The following is a 21,773-nucleotide window of genomic DNA, read 5'->3' as shown; positions in this document are numbered from 1 at the left end:
GTCTGCAGACAACATGCCAGGAGATGGATTCACGATCAGAAGTCGCCTCAGGAATTTGCTGCGCTCTCCCTCAATTAAGCAAAAGAAGAACAGGAGAGAAAACATCAGCAGCAAGGCGCGTATCTACACCCACACACACACACACACACTCACACACACGCACACTTCTTTAATGAGTATTAACGAAATGGGCGTCTCATTTATTTGTAGAATCAAATCTCCTGCTACATTCAACAGTATAACTGAACAACTTTACTTACATGCAGCTTTAGAGGGAAAACATCTAATCAGGCCTCCTAAAGATAAAGCTAATGGCCTTATTGATGGCAATCAAATCATATCTATGAATCATATGAGACATTAACGAGAACAGCTTTCACCAGGAACAACTTAGTAAAAGATAATTGACATGAGATGATTGGACTAAAAACCATTTGTTCACAACATTATTAAACATTTATGAACGATAACTTACTATTGAGAAAACTCCAAATGTGTTCTCAGATGCAGCCTATAATAAAAGTTGTCTATTTAGAAAGAGGTATAGAGAAAAACTATTCATTTATGATATACGAGCAATGTAGAAACTACAAGCTCACACTAGTTTGACTGTGTTACAGGTACATTCATTTGTGGCTCCAAAAGAATCAAAGACACTAAACAGTTGCTTTATAAATCCACACACAGACATGTCATGCCAAGCTGGCTGTGGCATCCTCTGTTTGACTGCAACGTTAAACTCGCCATTTACTTTCTTACTCTACAAAAAAGGGAGAAATAATGATATTAATATTTCAAATGGAATTCATGTTTATACATGCGCTGCTCATATTAAATAGCAAAGTCCCATTCCACCATTCACACACATTCGTACAGTGCCTCTATATGCTTCGCTTTGTTGTTTGGTGTCACCCACTGACGGAGCAGTTGCGGAAGAAATTAAGGGGTCGGGATCTTCCTAAAGGGCACTTCGGCATGTAGACCAGAGGAGCTGGGAATTGAACCACCGACCTCCTGAATCGGGCCGCTCGACTATTTCGGACCAAAGCTTCAGTTTGGAACCAAGGAGATGCCCCCTGCTGCACGTGAATCTTGCCAGCGTGTTTAGCCTGTTTGTCCGACACTTGTTTTTGTTTATCATAGGGAGAATAAGTCAGCATTAACCAAAGTGCCTGAGCAGGTCTGCTCACACCAGCAACCGACACATCAGCAACCTGACACATCAATGGTTATTTATACCCGGACACTATTAGAGACACAAGTAGAGAGATACGGGGGAAGGCAGAGTTTTGGAGATGTTACTGAGTGGTTTGATTTAAGCAGGTAACATGAAGCTAATCATCTTTGCACAACACAACAGCACACAGCAGCTGTCTATTTCTGTCTTTCTCTCCTCGACGAAGCTGCTTAGGCACATCCCTGCTGCCTTTCAATTATCCCAATGTCAACCAGCTCTACTCTCATCTCTCACTGAAAATATATATAAAATATGCTAAATGGTATAGTGAATGTGTGTTTTGCTGCTTTGTTTCTCCACAGGTGACGTTAGAGAAGGTTCTGGGCGTCACTGCTTCAGGAAACAGTGGTTTGGCCTGTGACCCCCACTCTGGGCTAGTGGCCTACCCTGCTGGGTAAGAGGCCGATCATTATCTAAACATCTGACCTTTGACCTATCAACACAGCTTTATCATATCTACCTCACACAGATGTTTAGTACACAAATATCCGTGTGTGTGTTATCTCAGAGGAACTGAGGAAGAGAGCTCTGTGGGCCGTCTCATCAGAGAAGCTCCACAGCAGTTTATTATCCTCTCCTCAGGAAGTGTTCCTCTGATAGTCAGTGATACACTGATCTACAAAGCACTGTGTAGTTTTTATTCTTTCTGTGCAAACACTGACACTCAAGATGCCCGTGGGGCCTCGGAGCTGCAGCACCACCAGGGTGAGGATTTCAGAACAAGCAGGGTGGGTCCCTAAAGGCCAGAGAACTGAGCCCTGAGCCTCTTTTGTGTCGCAACAATGTGTTAATTCTTTAAGACGTTCAGCGACTGGAATACAGAGGAGAATTAGAGTCGTTTACTTTATTAGCGTGTCAGGAAAGGTCATTCATTCTACCATGATTCATTCATCTGTGCATTTTCCGCCACTCATCTATTTGATTATGAAATTAATAACTCAATAATGATTGTAAAATCACAAGGTGTTGCCAATAAGGAAGACATTACTTTTTCCTCTGAAACATTCATATCATCAGACGCTCTCATGTCTGCCTGTAAGTTTGAGGCTATAACCATTGGTTCCTATCTCAGCATAAAGAGTAGGAGCAGACAGGATCCTGCTCAATGATACTTCCACATAATGTGATCTGAGTTTTGCTACTTTGCTTTAAAGTCCATAAATGCTTCTAATTAACATTCAGCCTTCTTTGACCTGCCTTTGCAGCCGTGTTTGTAATATTAATTAACTCAAGCACACTTCATTAGTGAATAAAAACTATTATTAAATGTGTCAACAGAAGAATAAACACAGGAATGAGTGTCTATTTCCAACTTGAATCCTATGGTAAACATGTAAACTCTGGTTTACTTGTGTACAGATTAGCTTCTGGTTCAGTAATGCTGTCTGGATTCCTGTGCAAACAGCAGAGCTTAAATGTCTCTAAGTTCACAGTGTACAATCTGTACCATGCAGTGTGCGTTCAATCAACTTTAATAATCTGTTATTTTCTACTCAGGCGTGGAAAAGTGTTTGCATTTCCTAAGAACACAATGAAAGATTTCCCTTTATAATAATACTAACCTCAATATATATATAACGTTACGGATTTTTTTTAACCTGTTCCAACTGAAATATTAACATGGATTCATATATCTTCTGACCTCCCCACATGTAGTTGTGTGGTTGTGCTACTGAACCCCAAAAGGAACAGACAGCACCACATAATCAACACTTCAAGGTGAGTCAAAGATACAGTCACACACGTTACACTGTGTAAAGTCCCAGTCGAGCAGAACATAAGCCTCTCTCTCTCTCTCTCACACACACAGAAAGGCCATCACAGCTCTATCCTTCTCCCCTGATGGCAAGTACCTGGTCACAGGAGAGGTGAGTCTTCTAACATGTCAAAATGTTTTACTATGCGTTCGCTCATAGTGCTGGATCAAACTCTCCCTTCCTTGAGACAGGGTGGGCAAAGTAGCCAATTGCCCGAGTTGAGAGGGGACCCCCGAGAACAGGTGATTTTTTTTTTGGGGAACTCCTTGAACTCCTTCCATTATCGATGATATACGGGAAACTGCAGCAATACCGTGGCTGAAAACCCCCTAACAAGGACCTGTGCCTGGGATGGTGGTAGACGTTTGAACTTGAACTTTACTTTTAACCGCCTTTTCTACTGGTAAAAAAACCTACTAACACCTGCCAACATCTGGCTTTTGTCTGCAATGCGAATGAACACAAGGGGATAAATTGTCTTGTCATCAAAGCGTCCTGATCCACTGTGTTGGAGTTACAGAATGTGATTCCACACAACATGCTTTCTTAATCCTCCCTCCCTTCCGTGAATCAAAGCCGATGAAGGACTTCTCTATGTAAGTGGATAAGCACGCTGCACTTGCCATGACGGCAGAGACCAAAAAACAAAAACGCAGAGGACAAGCTCTCCTCAGGGTTGAGGGTTAAGGGTGGAGGATGTCACACCCTGTTAAGCCCTATGAGACAAATTGTGATTTGTAAATATGGGCTATACAAATCAAATTTGATTGATTGATTGACCTCAGTGTCTGAGGAGGTGTTTTTGCTGTTTATTGTTCTCATTTACTGGCCAATTGCAAATGTTGAATGTATCTTATTCCTCTGCAAGAATTGGTGTGGTTCTTCTGACTGGTGGTGTATTTGTGTGATCAAGGCTCTGAGCCTCTCAGCTCCCCTCAAGGATTTTCCTGCAAGAGGAGAATGGTTTAAGATATTCCTGAATGACCTGATAAGAAACCAAACAGTGGCTCATTTACATAAAGGGCTGGCTGAGAGCAGACATCTTTCTTTCTTTATTCTCTCTTACTGTCTGTTCCTATTGGAAGCTGCGCTGCCTTTAGTTGAGCGGTATCCATTTCCAGCCTCCTCCAGGCTGCCTTTCCTCTCCAGTAGTACCTGACCTTGGAGAGGTCGTTCCACCATATTAAAAAAAGATGCGACACAAATAGCCTGCTGACCTTGTGATCCTTGAGAGGAGAATAATGTGAGCAGGTTGAGGGACAAGTGCAGTGAGCAGAGGTCAGAGGACAGAGAGGATAATCTCTCAGAAAGCTGGATGGACTGCAGTGACAGGTGACTGCTGCCTACATCCTGCTGCAGAGGATTTAAAGGAGCCATAGCATGAACATATTCAGGTTTATTATTTCAATTTGTGTTATTACTTTTTAACTATTGACCTGCACCTCCATAGTTAATCAGTTGGGTTCTACCTGTGGTGTATGCACATAATAAACTGTGTGGAAACACCAGAAAAACCTTCTTAATATTGCAAAAAAGTTGTCCAAATGCTTGGCTGATGTGGTAAAAACAAGAAATATCTACAAAAGGTTGACAACGTTAAATTAGAAATTAAATCCCAATGTACATGAACATGTGACTTAAAAGTGACATATTATGTTTATAGGTTCATAATTTAACTTTAAATTATGAATTGAAAATGTTTACGAGCTGTAAAAACGTCACACTGTCAAATGCTGCAGCTCCTCTTTTCAGCCTCTGTCTGAAATGCTTGGTTTTCACTCCTGACTCTTTAAGCCAAGACTGCTTATATTGGCCAGCTGGCCCCACTCTGTTGTCGACTGCTTCCATCATGAGTAGAAGGTGTCGGCCCATGTGCTCGCTTTACATGTCTTTGTTTGGGGGCGTGCCTAACTAGCTGCTAGGTGAGCATTATGCTAATGTGGGTCATTGTGATGGCATCAGATTCACAGGAAGTATCGGCAGCAGCAGTATTGATGGGGCTGTGTTTTTTGTTTCCCTTTATCATGGACTTTGGACTCTTTAACTTTGCAGAGCTTTTACATACACAAACACTGACACACTATAGGAAAGAAAAAAGTAAAAATCATCATACACCACCTTTAAGAGATGTAATGGAAACACACGATAAGCTCCTTCTTCACTGATGATCAAATCTCCATTTCCCCAGAGTGGTCACCTGCCGGCAGTGAGACTGTGGGACGTGGCCGAGCGACGACAGGTGGCGGCGCTCCAGGAGCACAAATATGGCGTCTCGTGCGTGGCCGTCTCCCCCAACAGTAAATACATTGTCAGCGTGGGAAACCAACATGACATGCTGGTGAACGTGTGGGCGTGGAAGGTACTTCAAGCTCCCTTTAAGCTCACAGCCAGCTCCTCTCAACATCTGTGTAACTGTCACATGTATTGATGTGTGTGTGTTCTCTTGTAGAAAGACGTCGTTGTCGCAGCCAACAAGGTGTCGAGTAAAGTGACGAGTGTGTCTTTCTCTGAGGACAGCTCCTACTTTGTGACTGTGGGGAACAGACACGTCAAGTTCTGGTATCTGGATCACTGCAAGGCCAGCAAGGTACTGAAGTAACATAAAACCAAAAATATTTGATCACAACAGAAATATGGGCTATATCCTCCCGGACCATGTTTTGTTCTGTCTATAAAAGAGAATATTGTGTTTTATGAGTGATTTTGTAGAAGTCTGTCCATCTTTATGTACCGTCTATGTTAGGAAAGCTCTGTGCATTAACAGTGTTACCTCTGCTAACCCTCCTCCTTCTGTGGCGTTCAGGCCAGTGCTCCCGTCCCGCTGCTGGGCCGCTCGGCGCTGCTGGGAGAGCTGCGGAACAACTTCTTCTGTGATGTGGCCTGTGGGCGGGGCTCTAAGTGGGACTCCACCTTCTGCATCACCTCCTCCGGCCTGCTGTGCGAGTTCAACGGCAAGAGGATGCTGGACAAGTGGGTGGACCTGCAGGTGAGTGACATGTGGTTTAGATACTGGTCCTGTTTTTGTAAAGACAGTAATGGGATGGTAATGATTGGGCTATGGTCACTACATCCACCAAAGAAACATTATCTTTGCTGATACACAACACTGATTAATCAAAGTGTTTGTCTCTCTGTGAGAAAGTCAATAGGCACCATTGCTTTAGTACAACTTGTCTCTCAAGCTTGATACACCTCTCCATTTATGTTAGACACTCCCTTCTAATGAGAGTTGAAAATATTGTTATTTTTGTTGATATACACACAACATCTACTGCATGTCTGTCCATCCTTGGAGAGGGATCCCTCACGTGTGATCCCTCACCTGTGACCCTCTCTGTTTTTTTGGGGGGAGGAGTTCATCTCGACTATAATGGAGGGTTATGGAGAGAGGATGTCGCTGTACGTATCCATCACAGCTCTGTACCAGTCATGTGTATGGTCAGTGTCCAGCTGTGGTGTTTCATTAGGAGGTGAGGTTGAAGGCGCGTGGCCGCTGCTCCTGCCTTCTGTCGGAGGATCAAACACAGATTAGGACCAAGGACAGGATATGTTCCACTTGGACCTTTATTATGAGGGACAGGCAGGACTCCTGTGGAATGCACCTAAGATAAATTATTATTATTGGGGGGGTTAAATGTGTAAATCTCCACAAACTGCAACTTATTACTCCGTGTCCTGCTGATTGTTACTAAAATCCTCAGTTCACACTTCTCACTTTACTCTGGACAGATTTCCCTGCTCCTCAGTGGTTACCTGTAAATAACAGATTGTCTAAATCGATCTGATGTGTCTTCTTTTGTGTGTGATGCACTGCAGACGAGTATGGCCCAGTCTCTGTCCCTGTCCGAGGATCTGATCTTCTGTGGCTGCGCTGACGGATTGGTGCGAGCCTTCAGCCCTGCCGACCTGCACTTTGTCTGCACGTTGCCCCGGCCGCACCCCCTCCGCGCTGACGTCTCGGCCATCACCCAGGCCAGGTGAGGAAGAGCTCAGGAGCCACACACGCGGCCAATCCTTGGCAGCGATCCACTGCGGGATCAAACGCTCTCTATTTATAGCGCTTCCTGTCTCCAGCTGCACCATTTCACAGTCCTAAGCCCTCCCTTATTGATGTTTCAAAAGGAAATATCTGATATTGTTATTCCATGATCTTTGAACAACCTTTTCTCTCTTCCACCAGCCACCTTTTTTCCACCAAGGCAGATGACCGTTACCCAGCAGCCATCGCGGTGACCTACGACCCCCTCGGCCACTGGCTCAGCTGTGTGTATAATGACCACAGCCTGTATGTGTGGGATGTGAGAGATGTGAGCAGAGTTGGGAAGGTGCACTCTGCCCTGTTCCATGCTGCTTGTGTCTGGGACCTGGAGGTAAACATCCAAGAGGAAATGAACGACACATGCAGACAGATCCTGGCTCAATAGTTTGGATGTTGGTTATTGATTAGGTTGTTGACTCTGGGAAACGGGGGGGATTGATCAATATCCGGGACCCGGCTCTGGTTCCAGAAGTAAATATCCCACTAATTCTCTCCACTGACGTTCCAGAAAATCCTTATTAAGAGAGTATTAAGCCTTGAGGTAGATTGGCCAGCTACGAGAGGAAGCATGTTCAGCTTTTGATTCGGAGCAAAAGTAATAGAACATTTTAGAACAAAGAAACAAGACTGGGTATATAATTGTTTTAAGAGTAAAAAAACAACTCATCCCATAAACCATCGCAAGTGATCCCTTTCCAACAACTTCCAGCGCACTTCTTCTTGGATTTAAATTTAGTTGTTAGTGTAGTAAATGTAAAATGTAAATCTAATTTTAATTATTAGATTAAAATTAAAATTTACATTGAATCAGTTATATTAATTTTGTATTTATAGATGTTTTACGTTTTAACTTGCTCATAATAGGCAATAAATGCTGGTGCATAGTCTTTTGTTAGATCGCTTATGCCAATGCTCCATTGTGACTGTAAAAGTATATTACAGCATGTTTTTTTCAACACGTTCAGCTTCCTGTAGTTTATATTCCATCTTCTCTGATTTTCCTCGTCAGATTTTCCCCGATGTTCCCGGGGAAGTGGCGGCTGGTTTGTCATCGGGCGCCTTCCTCAGCTGCTCGGCTGATAACACCATCAGGCTGTGGCGCATAGACGACTGGTCTCAGACACGTGCTCATTTCCAGAACATCCTCAGCAGGGTGAGTTTGGCATTAATATCTGCATGTCCTCATGTCATACAAAAGAAATTAAATCTCGTGAGTGTATATTTTCTCTGTGATGATGATGATGATAATGATGATGATGGTTATATTGGGGAGTATTACGGACCTCTGCCAGAGAGACAGAGTTCTATAGGGTGTGGGCTGCCACACACTGAAGCCCATCCAGGTCCTCGCTGGTCCTCCCAAGCAGAGCTCCATGATGAGTTATTTCTCTCTCCATTACTGCTTTGCAGGATCTCTTGAATATAATCTATGCAGATGGAAACACTGCAGCATTACTGGATGCAGACTGTGTGACGAATGCAGATAAATTAGGGGATGGACAGGCGACAGAAAGCAGGACAGGCATCAGGACTATCTGTGTCAGTCCAGATGGCAAACACCTGGCTTCTGGAGACCGCAACGGCATTCTGAGGTGGGACAGATTTAGACAACAGACTTTTTTCAGAGTTTGACTGATAATGACAGACAGGTAACGTTTGAAAATGTTTTTAAAAAGTGTGTGTGTGTGTGTTGTCTGAAGGGTTCATGACCTCAGCAGCATGGAGGAGATCCTGAAGGTGGAGGCCCATGATGCTGAAATAATCTGTCTGGAGTACAGCAGCCCAGAAACAGGTCAGTGTCTTCCCGTGTCTGTGCTACACAATGTATTGAGAGTAACTGTGCATTGGCCGAGTGCACGATATTAGCTTTAATAGAATTCTCCCGGTCAGGTCTGAAGCTGTTGGCCACAGCGAGCAGGGACCGTCTGATCCATGTGTTGGATGCTGAGGATGACTACAGTCTGGTGCAGACGCTCGACGAGCACTCTTCATCCATAACAGCCGTCCGCTTCGCTGGTGAGCCCCACGAGACTCTGTCAACATCCGACAGCTAATCTTTCCTTAATACTCGTTTTCATCTCCCTCTTTTATTTGGCTGCTTGTATTTTTTAAGGCCCACTGACTAAACCTGACTGACGTTGGCCTGCAATTAATTATTTTTGTTCCTCAGCCAACGAGAACAAGGTGAGGATGATCAGCTGTGGAGCAGACAAGAGCATCTACGTCCGGACTGCACACAAGGTAGGACACAGGATTCAGTTTATCAGATCTCAACAGTCAAATCTGTGTCTTGTGACATGTGGAGTATGCTGTAGATGTGCCAGATCAGTTCAATCTGGCACATTTAGAAGATTGATATTTGTATGTGTTTGGTGCAGATCCAAATAGAACTCTGGATCTTGTGAATTTAAATGTGATTTCAAAAAGGGGTCTTGTCAGAGGTATGTCAAATAAACTACAGTAATAATATGCTATTTATCAAAAAATATTTACATAATCTCATTATCTCACATCACTTAAAAAGCAAAAAGTAATTTGAGGCTTGCAGCAATTTTAATATCACTGTCAGATTCCTGGTTTCTCCGGATTCATTGTTTCATTTTGGTAGAGAGGGAAACTCCAGTAGGGTTACATGAGTCATCAAGGCAAACACCCTATTTTACTGTGCTAAAGAAAGTGCAAAGAAATTCCCGGATCCGACCGTTAATCTGTATCTGCTCAGACATTTAATGGGTTCTTCTCTGGGTCTTCTCTGGGTCATGCCCCATCCCTCCACCGAATTTAATGGAAAATGGTTCATTGGCTTTTGAGTAATCCTGCTAACTAACAAACAGACGAACTAGAATAGCACTCAGTGAACCGCATACCTCCGCTAAGTCCCAGCAGTCCTCTTATGAATCCACATTTAATGAATCGCTAGATTTAGGTTTGGATTTGGATCCGCACCATATTGCAAATACTTATAAAATCCAGTCCTCTAAATATGGATATAAAAACACATGAATTAATCACTGGGAAATTAATGAAATGTTGAAACACAACACACAGTGTTAAAGACAATCTTGGACCTATAAATCAAATTGCGTTTTATTTTGGACTATATGGCACCTGTCCACCAAGCTTCAGTGAAATAGAAGCTGTAGCAGACAGTCAAACAGCAATGAAAAAACAGCCTCCTTTCTGTGGTTTTTCTCTCTGACCATAACAGACACAGCGAGGAGCTCATCTAGGTTCAGTATTCTTTGCTGCTTTCTTGTCCAAGCGAGTTCTCACTGTGCAGCACAAGAGTTACACAACCCATGTAGCCTCTTTTTGTAAATTTAAAAAAACTTTACAGCATGTACCACATAGAGACCATCTGCAGTACAAGTTGTATAACTAAAGCAATAAAGGAGACGTCATGCCGCTTTCTCTCCCCGGGTCACTGTGGTATTTTTCTGTTTGATTCGTCTTGCATAAGTTACAACAATCTTCTTAAACTTAAGACAGAATTCAGGTCAGTGCACATTAAGATTTGCAGAGCACAATAAACAGTGGCTTATTAGTGTTGGAGCAGAACCTCTCCTCAGCATCCATACACTTAGAGACAACTCATGTAAATAACTCTCTGTGACAGTCCTGTGCTCTCGACAAAACATGAGTGAGCATCATCGGTGCTGTGATTTCTCAAGGACTCCTAATGGGAGTCTCCATTGCACAAACTTCAGAAATGATTTTATTATTTGATCTCACAGTTGGTCATTGTCAAGCATATTCATTCCTCCAAATCCATTTGAAAGCAGTAAAACAACTACATCAATGTGTATATTCTTACTTCTAAGTAATACGATACATATATTAGTATTTATTCCAACTAACCTCTGAACTTTTTAGATAATGCAGAGGTTATGTCAGCCTTCTTTGTATTCAATACATGTGCTAAATTAAAGAAATTAGAATAAAAACTCTAATTGGGCCCAAATTCCAGAAGTTCCTGTCTGTATGTGGAACTCATACATCAAGAACCATTCATCTTATCAACTTCATACGTGGCATGTGTATTTGAAATGATCCAACCATGTGAAGTTTTGGATTTGCACGTGCACAATAAAGAGGAATGCCTGAGATGTAAATGAGAATCTATTTTACCATGTGACATAAGGATAACCCTTGATACTGATGCTGGTCAACAGGATGTAGAGATCATGTGGATCTGATTGAGATGGATGTAGACACTGGAGGTGACTGGGGGGGGGGGGGGGGGGGGGTCGTTCAGTGACAGAGTGGAGGAACAGATTATTACGTCTCTATTGACCTCCACCAAGGAGGTTGTTTTCATGAGCGAGGTTGGATTGCATGAAAATTGGTGGAAGGGTTTCTTATGGTTCCGGAGAGAACCCAGTAACTGATGGTGCCCATCCGCATCATGGTTAGGGTCAACATTTTTTTGCTTTTGTGAAATGTGGCGCAGACCCACATAAAAATCTAGATCTAGTAAATTCAAATGTGGTTTCACAAGTGGACTGTTGGGACTTGGTGGAATTGTCATTCTTGCCTTCATTTGTTTTAACATCCCACTCTCTTTATGTTTCATTTGCATCTTTTCTTCTGATGCTGAATCTGCAGCCTCTCTCCTCCTCTGCACAGACCTGACAGTGTTTCTCTTTGTTCTGCAGACGGACAGAGGGACAGAGTTCAGGCGCTCCCACCATATGGTGAGCAAGGCCACGCTGTACGACATGGGTGTAGACCCTACCTGCAAGTACGCTGCTGCCGGCTGCCAAGATCGCTGCATCCGGTGAGTGTGTGTGCATGGGGATGCATGAAGGACAGGGAGGTTATAGCAACTGGAAATGCATCTCATAAGAAGTTTTTTTTGTAAATATATTTGAGTTTTCTTTCCCGCCTGCCTGCAGGATTTTCAACATCAGCAGTGGCAAGCAGAAGAAGCTCTATAAAGGATCGCTGAGTGAAGATGGCAGTCTGCTTAGGGTAACATCTTTCTCCACTTTCCACTCCTCTCTCAGACACATTCACACACACACACACTCACACACAGACACACACGCACGCACACAAAAACATGCACAGTTCATAGACTATAGAATGTGTTTGTATCCGCAGGTGCAGATCGATCCCTCAGGTCAATACGTGGCCACGAGCTGCTCCGATAAAAACATCAGCATCTTTGACTTCAACACAGGGGAGTGTGTCGCCACCATGTTTGGACACTCTGGTAACAGAACACACACACACACACACAAACAAACACACACAATTCATGCAGCCAAGCTGAGCAGAGTAAATTACACATTTCATAGCAGCAGGGAATAGGATGCAGCGCCCGACACAGCCGGGGGCAATAAAATAACTAACCAGCCTTAACTTTGTTTTTTTGCAGAGATTGTCACAGGGATGAAGTTTACCAACGACTGCAAGCATTTGATTTCTGTGTCAGGTGACAGGTGAGAGACAGCATTGTGTCTAGCTATTCTGGAAAATCCCGAAAATCGAGTTGATAGCTGGAATAATGTGATAATTCTGAAAAAGAATAGCATTAGTGATATATTTCAAATGAGAGCTGTGACAATGATAAGATGCATAAGTATGAACAATTTCAGTGCTGTAGAATAAGACTGTACCCAGGATGACAGCAGCACCCAAATTAATATCATCCACAACCTCTGCTGCAGAAGGAAATGAGGGAGGAAATGTGTTTGCAGACAGTTTCCTCAATGGTGCAGCTGAAATGAAATGCTGAATTTTTAATGCCTGAATGCTTTTATCTCCCAGCTGTATCTTTGTGTGGCGACTGGCTCCTGAGCTGACAATCAGCATGAGGGAGCGGCTCTTCCAACTCAGACCAAACCCAAACACGCCGCCCGCCACCACCAGCCTCAGGTGACGACTCACGCCGCCATTGAGGCCTTTTGATTGACCACGTTTGTTTTGTAATGATCATCCAGGTTCCACTTTAAACAATTTTTTTATCCGGCCCCCCGATTGTGTTCCTCCAGGCGGGAGGTGTACAGCGCCCCCACTCTGGGCACCATGTCCTCAGACAGTGACCATGAGCCGGAGGGGGAGGACGGGGTGGAGGACGCTGCTGACCCCAATGACCCTGAAGACACCGCAACTACCGCTTCCTCTGACAGCAGCCTTGACGAGGAGGACACAGGTACGGTCTGAGACTTTAATCCAAATGTTTATAAAGGGAATTAGAATCAGGGTGTAGCACTGAGTAGAGGAATGTACTCTTACAACCGTGTTTGTGAGCACACGCCCTTCTGTACTGTTATTTAACCTCTGTACAAATTCAGGCATAACAATTGCATCATGGTGTAATCATTGTTCATAACTTTTAATGATTGTGCATTTCCATACATCAGGAGGCTCAGATGAAGGACATGAGTGGGGGCAGTCAAAGGTAGGTGCTTATATTCAATGAAAAAAAATGTTTGCAGTATAAATAAGATCAACTTTGGATGCATGTTAAAAGTATTAAATGTGTATAGTATTGTTTTTATAAATTCTAAATTACTCCATCATTATCTTTCAGAGAAAAAGTAAGGTTAAAGCAAGTCTCCAGGGAATCAATAAAAGTCAATGAAATGTCCTCCATGTGTGTGTGTGTGTGTGTGTTTGTGTGTGTGTGTGTGTGTGTGTGTGTGTGTGTGTGTGTGTGTGTGTGCCAGGGCATTTAATTGTCATTCCATGTTAATCACAATAATTCACAATACACAACTCATCCTTGACTCCATCCCTGCTTAATTGTTTTATGAAAAGTGCATAGTATTGAGTATAAATATATATAAAATATATACAGAATATTTTTAATACAGCCTGGACTGCTGATGAGTACCATGTCTTTCTAAAGACTTTAGGAGGACTGAAGTGGCTTAAGGATCTCAAGCTTATCTCCCCCAAACATGAAATGAATCCCTCTGTGATGTGCTGGGGGTGGAGGTCTTTAAGAGTGATATGATATTCATACTGAAATACGCAGTTCAATTTATGGCACTATACGGTACACCACATACCCTCATCTTGTGAAAAACAGACATTAATTAATTCAAACTTTCATTTTAATTTTCCCGAACCTCTGTGCGATATATTTCAGCCCTGTCTTATAACAACAAAGGTCATGGTCTCCTGTCTCATTCACAGCATGCAGTCACCAACCAGGTCGCCCCGGACCCTGTCAAGCGTCCTCGCCGGCAATGGTCTCATCGTATGGGTACTCTGGAGCTGATGGTCAAATCCATGCTGGACCTGAGGCAGCTGGAGAGCTTATCTCACAAGAAAAGCCCCCCCGGCCCAGTGAGACAGAGCACGTCCAGTCTGCTGGATCCCGAGGTGTGCATGCACCTACAGGAGGAAAAGAAAGAGGTATGTGTGTAATTGCTCTGCTGCACTAAGTCACCTTTCCTCATTTGCTGCTGCAGTTGGAGGAGAGATCCAAGCGGCACCAGGCCTGGCCACATGCTGACTGGCTGTCCTCACCCGCGTCCAAGGGCATCAAGGGGAACGATGGACCAGTGTTGTACCCCGAGGACAATGAGGACAGCACAAGTCTTCAGGGCAGGTAAATCCCTGCCTGCATGCACACACACTGTTTTCATCCCAGTGACCGTGAGAGAGAACAAAAGGGCCTTTCTATTCTTAGTTTGCTGTTCCCCCCTCTCCGCCCCTCTTCTTCTCCTCATTGTTATTTCCACCTCTCTGTGTTTTCATACGTCAGTGATTACATAGTGAAGGAGCAGCACCGCAGCATGCAAGGACGAGAGATCCGCAGTGAGAGCCAGGACAGCCGCAGCCCGGACAGCGCCTGCTCCCTGGGCTTCGACCACATGGAGTCCAGCCTGGATGGGGTCCTGGATGGTGAGGGCAACCACAATAAGAGGGAGAATAACCCAGTAAAACAATTAAATAGATGTCATGTCATAACTTATCTTCCCTTGAATTACAGCACAAAGCACCACAAATTAAGATTCAAAGCTATTTCTCTGTTTGCAGTTTTCTTACTTTAGTACCCCCTAGTGGTAGTATCAGAAAAGACTGTGGCTGTCAGATGTTCCTGCTCTACATTTACTAAAAAGAAAGTAAATGAGTTTTAAAGTGAGAAATCTCAAACGACACAGATTAAGCCTGTACATATCTCTAATAAAACCTCTTTAGCTCTGCTATGCTTCACTTTATCAGAATAACATTTTCAGATGTTTTGCTTTGGATTAAAGAGGTTTATTTGGGCTGCAAGTAAATGATTCCTTAGAGGATATTCACTGACAAATTTTAGACAAATTTTACATTTTTATTGCTATGTTCTGTTCCATCGTCATTTACTCTAGCTACATCTATACCAATTCTTACACCTCTGCAGAAATCTCACAAGACACCATGATTATTCATATAGAGCCTGGAGTTGCAGAGACTTTTTTCTGATAGAAATATTTCAGATAATAACTTTCTACCACATAAGCTTCAGAGTTCAGACGGGCAGTTTCTAAGGATTATCTTGTACGTGCATCTCTATTTGTCCTCAGATTTTGCAGATGTGGAGTCCCTGAGCCCGGACAGCTGCGACGAGGAAGACGATGAAGAGAGGGAGGAAGTGAAACAAAAGGCAGAAGTGACGAGTATGGACGAGGCTCTGAGGACGGTGACCGACAGTGCCGACCGCAGCCGGGACGACTTCCTCAAGCAGAACTTTGAGACACTGGCAGAGAGCTGCAGCACGGGTCAGACAGGGCAAACACACACGTGCTAATACCCACACACACAGTATTGATTAGTCTGGTGGTTCTCCTTCTACTTTAGATTTATCTTTCTTGGGTATTTCGCTTCTTTTTCGGCCAATGTCTGCGTTTATCCTTTGGTTTGTTTTATTTTAATGTCCACTGTCTGTCCACAGCTGAGCAGAGCAGAGTCCCCAGGCTCAGCATGTCTTCACGCTTCCTGGCCAGAGGACATAATAACAGGTACTGCTGACCACTTCAGACCAGCGTGGACTCACAGCTATAATTACCGATCCATGTGGACTCACGCACACTGCTCTGCTAAACCATCTGTGTACCCTCTTGATCCAGCCGGCTGTCGGTTTGTAAAGACATTGTTAAAGGCTCTCTGGGTTATTTTGTGTGAGAGAACATTGTTGGGTTGTTTTTGGTCCTTAGATGACCCAAAGGTTGTAAAATGTTTACTTGCATTTTTCATTGCATTGCAAAGGATCTTTTTTCTATCCGCCATCACCAAGCGTTTGCTCGTTGTGGGAACTTTTGGATTTCCTTCTAATATTGTAAGGTCCTGACCTCATTACGTGAAGTGCCTTTAGGTAATGCAGGTTGTGATTTGGCGCTAAATAAATAAAACTAATCAAATTTTGGTATGAAACATTGCAGGAGTGTTTGGAATTCACTTGTGTGAAATGTTATTTAATTTAAGAAATGGTTGAATATTTTCTAGAAATGTGTTTATCCATATTCCTGCCAAATGTTAGCTGAGCGGATGGATGCCTCTCCCATGTCAATGCAGTTCAGCAAATGTGAAGTTTCAGCCAGCAGCCAGTTTACAGATTGGAACCACAGACAAACAGCTAGCTTGGCTCTGTTCGATGATAACAGCATCCATCCACAAGTTAATGAAGTCTCTGCTGGTTGCTTGGCAACTGGTCTTAGCCCATTCTTAAACCCCTGTAAGACATACAATTTGTTTTTTGTACACACGCAACAAACAAAATTCAATGATTTAATGGGTTAACTAGTGAGCTGATGGGTATTTTTTTTTTCCATGTTAGCTGTAAGCTGATATCTGTCTTCTGGCTCTGTCCACATAGATACTTTCTCAAACAGTGCAACTATTCTCTTAAATGAATGTACAAATCTATGAATATAATATAAAGACTAAAAGCTACTAGTGGCTCTGTCTTTGTTTGATCTGAAAAAGTAACATTAAAGAACAAGCCATGGTTCCCACAGGCTAATGGGCTGAACTGTTTCAGGTGCATTAGTATAACCAGCTCGTAGACATAGCTTCCGAGATTACATTGTGTATCTGCTCCTCTAACACTGTCATGATTTCTGTCTGAATAGGAGCAGACACTCCCCTAAGCCTCCTGTGTCAAAAGTACGGCCCTTGATTGATGATGGTCAGAGCAGAAACATGGAAGACAACACCCCATTGTCCCCTGGCTGGACTGAGGGGCCAAAGTAAGGAGGAAATACTGACGTGGATCTGAAAGATGTTTGAATCTTAGATCAGGGCTGCTTTGTGGAGTAATCAATTATAAATTAAAAGTTCACAAAGTACAATTTGTAGGCTAGTCTGTTTAAATAAATGATTAGAACTCATTGGTAGAGAGCAGATCATTAAAATGAAGCACAGACTGATATTCACTTTAGCTTGTTTTTGTTATGTTGTGACGAGTGATTAATGTGCGAGAAGTGATTTTCAAGCTGGCGTGTCTCAGCAGGGCCGATGCTCTAGAGAAGGAGTACCCTCCCACCCTCAGAACAGGAAAGAAGAAGACGTCCAGGTCCCACCTGTGGAGGATGTCCAACCCTCCTCCACCCAAAGCTCAGCTCCTGCTGGACAGAAGCACGTGTTTGATGAAATCACAGTCTACTCAGAACCTGGCCTCGGATGGTACGTTCCATCCTCACTTAACTTAACTTACTTTATATTTGAGTTTGGTTTATTAGCTGACTTGTATTTTACAGGGATCCTGCGGGACACAGCCTTTAAGAGAGAGTTAGCCATGGAGCTCATTTGCATCTGTGGTCCATGGGTAGAAAAAGACAATAGAGTACAATATTACCTCTGTAATAATTTAGTGAACATGAGATCCTACTATGAAATATAACATTTTTGTTGGTTTTACTTTTGATAATTACCCAGAAATGACAATTTATATATATATATATAAAAGCCATAAATGAATGTTCATCTCCACCTCAACATTATTTCTCCAGCTCCTCACTCCCCCGTCCTCTCCACCGACCGAAAGGACTTGCGCAAGAGACCTCAGCACCTTTTTCTGGACCAAGACACCTCCAGGCCATCCTTCCACTTTTCCTCACCCTCCTCTGGCTCTCCCCAGTCTCCCCAGTCCCCCTTACCTTGGGAGAGTCCCAAACTCAAGCCCCCGCACTCCTACATGAACCCTACAGCCAGCTCCATGGCCAAAAGCAGCCGCTCCTCCTCGCTGTCGGAAGGTATCCAGGTTGGGACGCCCCCTGGCTCCCCCTCCTTCCTTAAGGGCATGAGGTTATCGGGGGAGATAGAGGTGGACCTCCCGCTGTTCACCTCATCTCCCATCCCTGCTTTACCCTCCATCGTCTCTTCATCGTCATCCGTATCGAACCCTCTGGCAAAAAGTCCCTCCCCTGCTTCTCCCCATCGTACAGCTACAGTTTCACCTGCTACTTTTACCCACAACATTCCACCCTCTCGCATCCCACTGCCCAAGCAGCCTCTCAGCCCTCGACGCAGCCTCTGTCTGGAGGTAAAACCGAGCACCAGTGGGTTTGGAGGCCTCAGAGACCCCCAGTGTGACTTTCCAGGAAACAAACAAGGTAAGACAGCCAGCCTCATCCTGTAATGCTCGATATACACACAGAACTACATTCTTACATTTGATGCCTTGTGTTTATCTTGTTATTTTTAGCAATAGGTCGACATCTGTCTCTGACTTTGGATCATTCTTTGCCAAGTTCACTATCAGTGAAGCAGAGTGGAGGCTCGGTTCCTAAGAGGTAAAACACTTTAACTACATGTTTATTACACTTTATATTTTTGCTTACAATATACTTTATTTTATTTTAAACTTGTACTTTACTTTTAGTTTTACTTTCACTTATATATTTTTTAGACGTAATACTCGATAATATTTTGATTTTTGTTACTAAATTATATATTGTGTAACTGTAATCTGATTTGATCTAGTCTTTGTTTTAGAGGGCAAAGCACATTAAATAACATTATTTGACTCCAACATATCAATGTGCCAGATTGTCATACAGACTAGTTTTTATAACACAGTCCCTGGCAGGTTGATGGCAAAATCCTATGTCAGAAACATATACATACAGACACAATCAGTGAAATAAGACAGAGAAAAAGTCAAAAAAAACTATATTCAGGGCGACAATGACCATTAGCCGAATCAATACTTAACTTGAGGATAATGTTTGAGTATGCAATAACCACTCACTATTTTTAGTTTTAAAGTTACCTCCCTACATTTGAGTATTTGCAGAATTCAGCTCATTATGAATTTTGCTTGTTATTTGCTCTTCTAATTCAACATGTCACAGTTGCTTTAAATACAGTACCTAATGCAGATTTATCTCATCCCCCCAGTGCCCTTGAGTCAGGACAGGTGGCTGCGGCTAAAGAGTGCCCTCTGCTGCGTGGACGGGCCCCTACACCGAGCACTGACCCTCAGCCAGGTCTGACTCCCCACAAACCTTTTATTAACATGCCTGTTGCAAATGCCCCTTCTCTTCGTCACTGCACCTCTTCTTCACACTGCTTGTCCACTGTGTACTTTTGTCTGCCCTCCTTTTGTCAGTGCTGTCATTACAAATAAGAAGTTTGATTGTTTTGTATCGTCCACTCTTTTAGTTTATTATGGCCCGAGCACGACTGGGCAAAGGCCCTATTGCTTTTGGTCTGACTATTCAGGTAAATGATTAGCATTTATGTTATTTAGCCTGAACATACTCGAAAACTCACCAACCTTCACGGGCGCGTCAGTCCTGATGAAAATTTGCTTATGCTGGAGTAATTTGAAATGGGCGTGGGAAAAAAGGCTCAACAGCGCCCCCTAGAACACAGCAATTCCATCGGGTTTAACCGATCTTTACGAAATTTGTTACACCCATGTATCATGACCAGACTGAAAAAATAGCTTCGTAAAAAACAGTTTTGCTCCTGAAGTATGATCCAGTCATTGGAGTGTGTTTGATGGGTGGCCGTCTTAAAAGACATCAGGGGGGGATGTCAGGGGCTAAAAGACCAAATTGTGTGTGTGTGTGTGTGTATGTGTGTGTGTGAGAGAGATCTCTTTTGTTTCTCTTGAACCTTTCGCTCAACATCAACTGTGCACTTGCTGCACTCCATTAAAGTGTGTCATAGTGTGTCTATACTGTGTGTGCACCCACTGATTTGCCACATGCCGCGCTGCACCTGAAAGAGTCGTTCTCCTGCTCCCTCGACAGATCAATCTATCACCCTGGAAACTTGCAGGCGGACAGCTATCGAGCTTCACAACAGTCTGAGCAAGACCATCATGCTCTACACCACGGTCAGTGAGTGTGTCTGTGCTGTATGTCCAGGTGTGTGTGTGCGTGCATGTGTGTGTATGACAAAATTAAATAACAGGAAACGAGAGAGATGGTGAAAGTTAAGAGGAAAAGTTAACATGTTTACACACCTGTCACTCTCATGTTTGGCTCATTGTTATAAATTGCATGGATAGGTTAAATATTTACTGCTTAAATTATACACATTCATATAATGTATTGTTATAAAAATGTTACTTGTGTGGATGCTGCTCTTGTTATGTTTGTTCATCTCGTTTCTGCAGAAATTCATTGTAATTATCCCGCATACATTTTTACATCTTGACTGTAGGCCTGAAATTGTTATTAATATTCTAATATCAATTTCTGTAATTATTATTGATTATTTTTATAACAAACTTAAAACATTAAGTAAAGCAAGTAAGAAAAACAGTATTTTCTTGGCAACCTATGTATAGACAATTTTAGATTTTCATAATCATTTTATCCTTTGATTGTTTCACCAAACTGTCTGTCTTACTCACTGACTGGGTCCTACATACATGGGTTGATTTAAACCAGGTTCTACAGAGTGGCCAACAGCCCAGTGAGGACCAACAGGAGATGAGGAGACTCCTGTCCGAGGCCATGTTCACGGTGAAGACGGAGCTGGACTCTGTGCTTCAGCTGCCCTCCCAGTGCGAGGGGAACCAGGACCAGGACCAGGGCCAGGCGGTGGAGGGGTAGGGAGACTGGAGCAGTACGCTGAGCTGCTGCTGAATCTGTGGAGAGAAGGCTGGATAATAATCTGCTATCCAACACATGAACAAACGTATGCACTCTCAGTAGCACTGTGAATTGCACACTTGTTATTTGCACAGAGATGTCTTTTTTAACTGCAAACTCATGAGATGTTATTATATTTGAAGAAATTGGTACGGATTCACGAGTGTCACGCACTGAAATAATGAATACAAATGTTGCCTTATTTTTCAAGATGCCATAGTTTGTTTTCCACTTATATTAAACCTTAATGAGTCGATATTCAATGGAGGGAGACACTAGAGGAACAATGAGGAAGTTACATGAAGAGCATAGTTGGTATAAAACTGATTCAGATAAAACTGAATTCAGTTCAGTTGTATATCACTACACAGCCACATCGATTACTCAGAGACTTTACAGAGTAAGACTTAAGTGCTGACTGCAGGACAGTCACATTATCAGGTCCTCTCTGCTTGTGGGACAACAATCTTTTTATTTATGTTAATAACAACAGAGGGTTGTGACGGAGTGACCATGTTCAGAAGGGACATTGAAAGAAGTGAAGCTCATGAGCAGGATGTTAGAGGTCACGTGTCAGATGAAGGATATTGACAAGACGGACATATAGCCATGTGATTCTCTCTTATAGCCAATAGTTACAATAGCTGTAACCTTTGATATAGTTATTGTTTAATGTATGTCATGTAATGAAGATT

The 21,773-nt window shown here is 43.0% G+C and overlaps 1 protein-coding gene across 1 annotated transcript; it reads left to right on the top strand.

Moving 5' to 3' along the window:
* Nucleotides 1-13: 13 nt before the first annotated feature.
* On the top strand, nt 14-21,618 carry LOC133973063 (mitogen-activated protein kinase-binding protein 1-like). Its single transcript, XM_062410695.1, has 33 exons — nt 14-115; nt 1,540-1,631; nt 2,894-2,956; nt 3,048-3,105; nt 5,183-5,353; nt 5,444-5,581; nt 5,798-5,980; nt 6,811-6,971; nt 7,175-7,364; nt 8,043-8,186; nt 8,444-8,625; nt 8,734-8,825; nt 8,924-9,049; nt 9,204-9,274; nt 11,689-11,810; nt 11,929-12,004; nt 12,137-12,248; nt 12,414-12,477; nt 12,806-12,913; nt 13,030-13,190; nt 13,402-13,439; nt 14,180-14,368; nt 14,458-14,597; nt 14,754-14,893; nt 15,556-15,750; nt 15,924-15,990; nt 17,101-17,217; nt 17,478-17,653; nt 17,980-18,582; nt 18,675-18,762; nt 19,370-19,458; nt 20,230-20,315; nt 20,875-21,618. Exons 1-33 carry the CDS (start codon nt 14-16, stop codon nt 21,037-21,039), a joined length of 4,509 nt encoding a protein of 1,502 aa, XP_062266679.1. The 3' UTR covers nt 21,040-21,618.
* Nucleotides 21,619-21,773: the final 155 nt, after the last annotated feature.

This window comes from Platichthys flesus, chromosome 18 (genome assembly GCF_949316205.1).
Source record: "Platichthys flesus chromosome 18, fPlaFle2.1, whole genome shotgun sequence".
Lineage (NCBI taxonomy): Eukaryota > Metazoa > Chordata > Actinopteri > Pleuronectiformes > Pleuronectidae > Platichthys > Platichthys flesus.
This window is presented reverse-complemented; position numbering and strand designations above follow the sequence as displayed.